We start from the raw sequence: 10081 nt of genomic DNA, 5'->3' as shown, positions 1-10081 counted from the left end.
GTTTCTTTATGCCAGAAAAAAAATATCCACTTGGAGAACCCAGGCTCAGAAAGACAAGAGTACACCTATCTGCCTCCTGTGCTCCCAAGGCCCAGCAGCAAAGAAGTAGGATGCATAGAACTCAAAATGAACATTAAGAATTTCAGCTCTCTCTTCTCAGTTATTAAGCTGCCATCGATGGTAGAAAAGAGGGAATAAAATTGTGTAGAGAGAGAAAAGGGGAGCAGCAGGTGTAATGGGCAGGAACCAGGTACTTCTTGGTTGCCTTAGACTTTCCATGACATTCTAACATTTGGTCATTTTTGTCCCATCTATTTGTAGGGCCAGCTGGGAGTAGCTCTGATCCTGACAGATCATATGGGCATCCTGGACCCAGTTATTTCTTTTTATTTTTCCAGTTATTTCTGATGGGGAAAAATAAAATTAAAAGTAGTTAATGAAAGTGGTTGTACTCTACGCATGTGTGAGAATTAGATGGATGAGGATGGTGTGTGTTTTAATTAGTTAGGAAGGTTATAACAAAAAAGCCAGAAACTGGGTGGCTTATAAACAGCAGAAATTTATTGCTTACAGCTCTAGAGACTGGGAAGTTCAAGATTAAAGAATCAGCAGATTGGGTGTCTGGTGAGGGCTTCTTTTCTGATGAATAAGTGGTGTCTTCTTGTTGTGTCCTCACATAGTAGAAGGGGCTAGCTGGCTATCCAGGGTCTCTTTTATAAGAGTACTAAGACCATTTGTGAAGGAAGAGTCCCCATGACCTAATCACCTCCCAAAGGCCCACTCTTAATACCATTGACTTGGGGTTTGGGCTTCAACATATGGATGGGCCATGGCAGGCGACACAAACATTCATGCCAGGGCAGAATGAAAATCAGTTTGCTATGCATGTTTTTGAATTGCGCCAATGTATTATTCTAAAAAATATAGTTAAATTTTATCTTTCTAACAATACTTATTAAGCCCACAGACAGAACTGGTTTTAAAAATATGGCTTCAAATGTTTCTTTTCAAAAACACCAACACTTTATTAATATCCATTCCATCCAGATTTTAGTGCACCAACTTGCGGGAATCATTTATAGTCAGACACATTTTTTTAGTGCTTGGTAGTATTCACCATGACAAAGAAAATAAAGGTTTAGTAACCATCCTTGATCCTAATAGACCAAAATAATCCAAACTCTATTTACCATCATTTGTGTGTGTGTGCATGTGCAGTACTGGAGATTTAACCTAGGAGTGCTTTACCATTGAATCACATCCCTAGTCTTTTTAAATTTTATTTTGAGACAAGGTCTCTCTAAGTTTCTGAGACTGGCCTTGAACTTGTGATCCTCCTGCCTCAACCTGAAGTTGGGCTTACAGGCATGTGCCACTGGGCCCAATTTATTTACCATTATTTACTTATCTAATTTTTATTTTTTATTAGATCATTATAATTATGTATAGTAGTTGGGCTCATTTTGACAAAATCAGACATGCAAGGAATTTGATCTCCATCTTTCCCCCGACCCCTGCCCTTTCCTCTTCGTCTCTCCCCTTCATTCTCCCTCCTCTTCTGTTCTTCCTTTTGCTCATTTATTTGTTTATGGTATGGGAGATGAACTCAGGGGCACTCTGCTGATGAACCACATCCCCAGCCCCGTTTTGTATTTTATTTAGAGATAGGGTCTCACTGAGTTGTTTAGAGCCTTGCTTTTGCTGAAGCTGGCTTTGAACTCTCCATCCTCCTGCCTCAACCTCCCAAGTGGCTGCGATTACAGGCATGAGCTACCATACCTGGCTATTTTTTTTTTTTTTTTTTTTTTTTTTGTGGTACTGGGGATCAAACTCAGGGCCTTGTGCTTGCAAGGCAAGCACTCTACCAGCTGAGCTATCTCCCCAGCCCAACCTGGCTATTTTTGATTGGTACTTTCTACATATACATAAAAGTGAAATTCCCTCTGGTACATATGTATGCACATAACATGATTTTGTTAAATCACTCTGTATTTCTTCCCCTTTCCCATCCTGTCTTCCTCCCTTTTAAAAAATTTGTTCTAAATAGTTATACATGACAGTAGAATGCATTTTGATTCATCATTCATAAATGGAGTATAACTTCTCATTCTTCTGGTTGTCCGTGATGTAGAATTACACAGGTCGTGTATCATAGATGCATATGGGGTTCTTCCTCCCTCCTGATCATCTTCTTCTTCTACTCCACTGATTTTCTCTTTATCTTTTTTTTTTTTTAATTTTTTAGTTGTTGATGGACCTTTATTTTATTTATTTTTATGTAGTGCTGAGGATCGAATGTAGTGCCTCACACAGGCTAGGCAAGCACTCTACCACTGAGCTACAACCCCAGCCCTTCCCTTTATCTTTCTGATATTCGACCCTGCCTCCACCATCTTCTTTTCCTAGCTTCCACTGGAGAGAAAGCGACTTTTGATTTTCTGAGTTATTTGAAGTGATACAAGTGAAAAAGCAAATTTCCCACATTTTTATTAGATTACACAACTAAGGATTTTATTTTCAAAAGAGGTCTATACATTTTCTTTTATTACTTTCAACATATTTCACCCCAGCCACTCCTGAAAAGTTCCCCAGCTCTTCTGCTCACATGTCTTGCATAACTTTATCCTGCCCATAACCTTCTACCTTCTCCTTTCTCTTTATGCTCCTGTTCCACTTTCTCTAAAGTCAGCCTGTGGACAGCCATGCCTTAGCCCCTTTAAGCAAACGTGTCCAGGGCCTTGAGTGACCTGAGCTCCTCAGGGCTCTACTGCATGCCTCATCCCATACCTTCTCTCACCTATCGCCCACTGGTCTGGTTCTGCTTCCCCTCTGCATCAGCTTCAGGAGTCACTGCAAACCACAGCTGGTTGAGCCTCATTTATGTGAATTCTGGCTAACAGAGTACCAATTTTCCTTTTGATTTTCTGGTCAAATAGGCCTAATGTATGCACTGACTTCTCCTCCTCAAAAGGCCCCTAAAACTCAGATTAGTGGAATTTTATGGATCCTGCATATTCTTATTATTTTCTTTCTTTCTTTCTTTCTTTCTTTCTTTCTTTCTTTCTTTCTTTCTTTCTTTCTTTCTTTCTTTCTTTCTTTCTTTCTTTCTTTCATTCTTTCTTTCTTTCTTTCTTTCTTTCTTTCTTTCTTTTTTTCTTTTTCTTTCTTTTTTTTTTTATTTTATATCAGTTCTGGGGATTAAACTCAGGGCCTCATGCCTGATAGGCAAATACTCTGCCACTAAGCTATACCTTCAACAATTTATGTTTCATTTGTTCTGTGTTACCCACTTCAGTGTATGGGAAACTGAGTATTCAGTTATTTCTGAAACTCTGATGCCAGATCAAATGTTTTTCATCAACAACAACAAAAATGTTTTGTGATAATGCATTGAAAGCGTTTCACATTTCTTTTTCCTTTCCAATTTCCAAAGGAATGTTAATCAGTGGACTAGCTGATCTTCATGAGGAAAACACCACTCCTTTGCTGTCAAATGCACACACACAGATCCATAGCCAATTCATGATAAAAACAAAACAAATACTTGCAGAACTCCTGTGGTGTCGCTGCTCTGTGGTCCCTGAATCAAATACATCACCAGGAAAAGTCATCACGTGTTTACTAAGAAGTGTTTTTCTTACTTTATTTTGCAGGGGTGGGTACTGGGGATTGAACCCAGGGGTCCTCTTTACCACTGAACCACGTCTCCAGCCCTTTTTATTTTAAATTTTAAGGCAGAGTCTTGCCAATTGCCCTGGCTGGTCTTAAACTTGTAATCTTCCTACCTCAGCATCCTGAGTAGCTAGGCTTGCAAAAGCATACTACTACGCCCTGCTGAGAAGTGTTTTTCAGTGATTTTAACCTGTATGACCAGTTCAGTTAGATTGGATGGACAAAGAAGGGAAAAATTAGCTTTCATAGCAAAATTCACACCATCTTTTCAGAAAAAAATAATCAGCATTAAATTTGCTTGTTATGGATATTTCATAGTACTGCAATATTAATTTCATCTTGATTTGTACATTGACTTGTGGTTTCTAGGTCCAGAAGTCTAAGTAAATAATTTTTAAGAAATGATTTTTCTTGTTAAAGTAAGAATCGGAATGTTTCTAAATTTCTTGTTATTTTCCCCCTCAACAGATAATAGCATCAGTTTGGAGCCCACTTAGGATTAACAAGACATCTTTTCACTTGAAAAACTGTTAACACCTAGAGGAAAAAAGAGAAAAGAATAGTTGTAAAACAAAGGGTACAGATCCCTCAATTTTAATTGGAAAGAAAAACAATAAGTAGTTGAAAATTGGATTGGTAAGCTACACGGTTACGGAGTAGTACAGTTGGGTATTTTCCTATTCTCCCTTGGCCTCTGAGTCTTCATTCATAAAATAAAAAGCTGGGTGAGATCAGGGGGTTTTGCTTGTTTGTTTTTATCTTTTTCTTTTTTTGTTTTTGTTTTTGTTTTTGTAGGGGGCTCTCTACCACTGGGCTATGAGTTATAGCCTCAGACCTTTGTTTTTCATTTTGAGACAGGGTCTCCCTAAGTTGCCCGGGCTGGCCTGGAACTTGCCATCCTCCTCCCTCAGCCTTTTGAGTCTCTGGGATTACAAATGTGCACCACCGCACTGCTGAGACCAGAGGTTTTCTAAAGACCTTTAGCAGAGAATTAAAATGTTGTAGGAGACACATACACATGTGCACATGGTTTTAGTACGGTATAAATTTCTAAGATCAATGTTTAACACTTGCTAGTAAAGCAAATATGTTAGAGCGATTATGCCACTTTGGAGAATACAAAAAATTTGAAATTGCAGGTAAAAGATGACAGTTAACAGGCTCAGAATGAAATTCATATCTGAATTTTGTTTTGATCGCACAGCATGAAGAAAATTCTGACACACAAAAATAGTTGTAAATGAGAAAGTGGCACGAGTTTTTGTCTTGTTTTTATTTTTAAAATTCATCTTGCAATTTGAGGATGGGCCTAATATATTTTAAGGTTTGCACAAAAATAGAACAACCTAGTTAATTCACTGGTATTATCTATTTGTTTAAATTTAAAGTTTGTTATTTGGCACATCTGAATGTGTGCGTGTGTGCGCGCATGTTTGTGCGTGTGCATGTGTGCATCTCTGTATGTAACTACCCTTTGTTGAGTTCTCTTTGTCAGGCATAATGCTATGTATGCTACATGCCTTGTTTTACACAGAAATTAGAGTGGAAGCGTCATTATATTAAATTTAACTTTAGGATTTAGAAAGAGAAAAAATGTAGAGAGAGACAGAATTAAAGAGATTGGATAATTCTGCCCTACATTCCCTGAGTTTTAAAATTACTATTTTACAAAAATGTAAGATATGATTTTAAGGGTCAGCTATTTTGATTTTTGTCATTGTAAAGAAGCAGCAAATGCTCTTCAGTTATTTAGCACAATTTAGTAAAAATAGGAATGCAAGTTATTCTCAGGATAAAACACAACAGAATTAAACGTATATTAACACTTGGGGGTTATTTTAGATATCTAATTGGAAAACTAGACTTAAATGAAAAAAATTGATTTTTTTCTGAATTTATGACATAGTATTCTCTCAGAATGCTTTCAGATTTTCTGTTGTTGCCCATTAAGTGTACCGAAAAGTAGAAGATTAATTTTCTAACAATAACAATGTGTTTTTTATCAGGGTGTCTCTATGGTCACTCTCCAAAGCCTTCAGTGTTCTGAATTTTGTGTTAGCGGCACAAAACTGAAGCAGTCAAATTCAGTGAATATAAACAGATAATTCTTCCAAATAGCACTTGTTAATCATAAGTGCGGAAAATCAATAGATTTCAATTTGATGTGTTGAAGTCAAGCTTCAAGTGACTCTCAAATCAGGGAGTAGAATATTTAAAATGTCTCAATCTAACACATTTTCATTTCTTGATAAAAAGAAAAACTTCAGCGTTGGCTACAGCACTTTGACCTAACATTCTCATCATCCAGAGTCATGCATATTGAGTGTTAAAAGATTAAAACGTGGATAGAAAGTATATTAACTTGAATAATTATTCAATCCTAGGGTTCCATGGAACACAATTTGAGAACCACTGGACTGGCTAACATTTTTCCTCTTTGAGTGATTATCTTTTATTTTATTGATCTTACCTTTCAGGAAATAACAGCGGGGGTTATGCTACAGGAATAGACCAAGGTTTAAATGTCTTAGGGTCGTCTCTTGGGATCTGAGAAGGAAAGCAAATGAAATACTTAATACATATACCATAATACCATTGCAATATTTTGCCAGGAAATTTATATCAGATCTTTTAAGTTTTGAGAAATTCTGCTTGGAGAAAGCAGGATTTTCCTGGATCCTGGGGAACGGGACTGTGTCATTTCAAATAACAACTCTTAGAAGACAGTGTGTGGTGTTAAGATCCCTGGTGCACTTAATGTCTCTGAGTAAGAGGACACGTCCATTAGTAATCTATCTTCTTTGCGTCCCAGGTATGAATTGCAAAGAGAATCATATATCCTATGAATTATTTGGGGAGGAGACTTGAGGGAAGGAATTAGACTGGGGAGTATTGTTTACATTAAGACTATTTTTTGCAGTGTAATGATAGTACTGTCCACACCATTAGCCAAATAATTTGCATGGCATTGCATTCTTGCTAGTTAAGTTCCAATCCCTCTTCATTATCCTGGGCTACAAACTTCAGAATTTGACTTGTTTATCTTTCTTCCTTATGGTTCTGATGTCTGTCTCCTCTGTTGAGAATTTTCTCCTTTAGGTTTGACCCCAAAGCAGAACACATATTCCTTGCTTTCTCTTGTGTCCGTCATGTTTTCCTTTAAAGTGTTGGTTGATTTTTATTTACAAGGATATTTTATTTATTTTTTGCCTCTGGGAATTGAACCCAGAGCCTCACACATGCTAAGCATGTGCGCTACGACTGAGTTACATCCCCAGCCTGAGAAAATGTTAAAAACAAAACCAAATAGCCCCTAATGACAGAAAGTTATAAAGATTTCAGAAAACTTTTCTCCTACTCACATCAATTCACAAAAAATACCAAAAAAAAAAAAAAAAACAAAAAAAAAAAAACCAGTTTAGGTATGGGATTCGGTAGTAGAGTGCACCAACCCTTCATTGGACACCAAGAAATGAAACAAGAAAAAGCAAACCAAATCAAACAACAACAAAGGAAGACAAAACATTTCACCTCAATCCTGCCTTTTAGGATATATTTACAAGTTCTAGTCTCTGTATTTAAATGTAAATGAAAGGCTAGGTTTCCCTTTCTCTTTCTCAAGGGCCTTCCCTTAGTATCTTATCTGCTCCCCTGGAGTTGTACAGTCAAGTTCTTTAGAACTAGCATGTTCTCCCTGGACTGGACCCAACACTGGACAAAGCTCCTCAGTCTAGTCTGGGGTAGCTTCAGGTCAGGTAGATTCTGCTAAGGAGAGGGAGTTTTTAGTCTTCCAAACCCCACTTCCTATTCTTTTCATCAGACCTGGACTCTTGGGGTGCTTTTCTGTTCTGACCTTCAATCAATCTCATTCTCATGCCACTCCTCCCTTCTTCAGTCCCACCTATGCCTTAGACTTTTGAGTGAGGACATACCTTTCTTTCTTGGTCTCAAAAATCAAAGCCTTGGGCTGTGGTAGTAGCTCAGTGGTAGAGTGCTTGCCTGGGGTGTGTGAGGCACTGAGTTTGATCCTCAGCACCACATTAAATAAATAAATAAATGAATAAATAAACAAATAAATAATATAAAAGTATTGTGTCCATCTACAACTTAAAAAAAAAAAAAAAATCAAAGCCCTGGAACTCACACTGCACTGCACTGATTTTTGGTGCACTCCCTCCCCTCCTTCCTTTACCATCTTTTGCAAATTAAAGCAATACATTCACTTTGAATGTCAAGACCAATTCCACTTTTAGTTAAAGGTCAGCTTCTAAAATAATTTCTGGGCCCAATTTCATTGTCATGGCCTCATATCATTGCTAGTTGCCACCAGTTCAGGATTCATCAACGTCATCAGCATGATGCAGTTATTGGAGTAACTCTGCAGGCCTGGGTTGTCCAAACCCTGCACATTTCCCTCCAAATAAAAAAGGCTTGGTTCTTGCAGTTGGTTATCTCCTGGAGATAAATCCTAAGAGTTTGGTAATATCCTGCCTGATAGCAAATGTCTTGCTTAACTAGAGTTAAGTGGTTGGGGCATTTACTCTGGCCTCTGGAGAAGTAATGACCAAACAAGTTCAGCCATGCAGGCAATTCTTTGCCTATATAATTGATCCCTAATAAAAACCAAGGCTTCCCTGGTTAACAATACTCTATATATCTTCATACAGAATTAAGTGCTGTCTGTGCCATTCCACTGGGGAAAGGGCAAGAGGATGTTCAAGCATCTGGTTCCTGCTGGACTTAGTCTTATGCACCTTTTTCCTTGGCTAATGTTAATCTGTATCCTTTCACTGTTATCAACTACAACTGTGATCATTAGCAACTCTTCTCAGCTCTTTTTTTTTTTTTTTTTTTTGTGGTGCTGGGGATTGAACCCAGGGCCTTGTGCATGTGAGGCAAGCACTCTACCAACTGAGCTGTATCCCCAGCCCTCTTCTCAGTTCTGTGAGTCATTCTAGTAAATCATTGAATATGAGGATGGTCTTGGGGATCTCTGATGCAATCATCATCTTCACCATCGTCTTCATCATCATCTTCAGTATATATTGACCATTTGCTCTGTTTTTGACACCTGCTGTATGTCTTATATATTGTTATGGTTTTGATGTGCTGTGTCCCTCAAGAGCTCATGTGTGAGACCAATGCAAGAAGGTTTGGAGGAGAAAGGATTGGGTTATGAGAACCTTAACCGGTGAATTAATCCCTTAATCCTTCAGTGGTAACTGAAGGCAGTTAGGGTGTGGTTGGAGGAGGTGGGTCATTGGGGTACATATTTCGTATCTGGTGAGTGGAATCTCTCTCTGCTTTATGATTATCATGTGATCTGCTTCCCTCTGCCACACTCTTCTACCAAGATATTCTGCCTCACCTCAAGCCCTGAGGAATGGAGTTGACTTTCTATGGACTGAAACCTCTGAAACCCAAATAAACTTTTCCTCCTATATAGTTGTTCTGGTCTTTTAGTCACAGCAGCGAAAAAGCTGACTAAAGCATATGTGTTATTCAATTCTCACAACAAGCCTGTAAAGTTAATAGAATTATTCTCTCCACTTCCCCAAACTGCACTCCATTTCATAGATAAGGGAACTGAGTGACCAAACTGAGAGAAATTAAATAATCACCAAAGGTAAAGCTGGGGTTCACACCCAATCTCCTGTAACTCCAGGGTCATGTCTTAACCACTAAGCTAAAACAGTTTACTGTAACTCCTTTCCCCAGATGACTTCCTTTTTCTATTTTACGTTCTGCATTTTCTTATGACCTTTCTTAAACCGAGGGACGCCTCCAGCTTTGTCTCTTTTCTTTTAGAAGCTCTCCCAGCTCTTACTTTCCTCTGCTTCACCCAACCTAAGGAGTAACTTTCCAGAGACCCAGTGGGAGAGTTTTTAGATACAAAAATATACATCCTATAACAGTATCAGAGGGATGGAGATGTGACTCATGGTAGAGCACTTGCCCAGCATGTGCGAGACCCTGAATTCAATTCCCAGCACCACAAACAAAACAACAATGAAATGGTTTCAGAGAATCCCCCTTCAGTCGTTGTAAGAATGACTACTACAAGAAGTGTCGCCAGGCATTGCAGGGAACAGATTCAGTCCCTGTGTCCTGGGATAACCACGTTTAAAGGGGAGCCAGTTTCACAAGCAGAGTGCCCATAAAACCTCTCCCAGCAAAAGAGGCAGGAAGAAGAATGTGGTAAAGAATGAACACACACCTGCCTCCGTGTGTGTATGTGTGTGTGCACGCATGGGTGTGCAAATGTCTCATGGGAACAGGATGGCAGGTTCAACACCCCGAGGAAGGCACCATGGGAGGCTCCAGTTTGAGAAGTCTGTCCTCGAGTCATTCAGCCTACTTCTGTTCCATCTCAGAGAACCCACGTGACTGAGGCATGTTTGTGCTGGTG

At 38.7% G+C, this 10081-nt stretch overlaps 1 protein-coding gene across 5 annotated transcripts in view; it reads right to left on the bottom strand.

Moving 5' to 3' along the window:
- Window positions 1–1576: 1576 nt before the first annotated feature.
- The window catches only part of LOC306657279 (aldehyde oxidase 2), an 81126-nt gene continuing 72621 nt past the window's right edge, over window positions 1577–10081 (bottom strand). For 4 of the 5 annotated variants that reach the window (XM_079133117.1, XM_079133115.1, XM_079133118.1 and 1 more), the window contains 2 exons: window positions 1892–6219; window positions 1577–1779 (listed from right to left, as the gene is read on the bottom strand). In XM_079133117.1, coding sequence (XP_078989243.1) covers window positions 6166–6219 — 54 coding nt within the window. In that variant the 3' untranslated portion in view covers window positions 1577–1779; window positions 1892–6165. The remainder of the gene's footprint in view (window positions 1780–1891; window positions 6220–10081) is intronic. The other variant, XM_079133116.1, reaches the window with a different exon arrangement.

The sequence above is a fragment of the Sciurus vulgaris genome (genome assembly GCF_902686455.1).
Source record: "Sciurus vulgaris genome assembly, chromosome: 3".
Classification (NCBI taxonomy): Eukaryota; Metazoa; Chordata; class Mammalia; order Rodentia; family Sciuridae; genus Sciurus; species Sciurus vulgaris.
The sequence above is the reverse complement of the archived record's forward strand: the minus strand, read 5'-3'. Positions and strand labels throughout refer to the sequence as shown.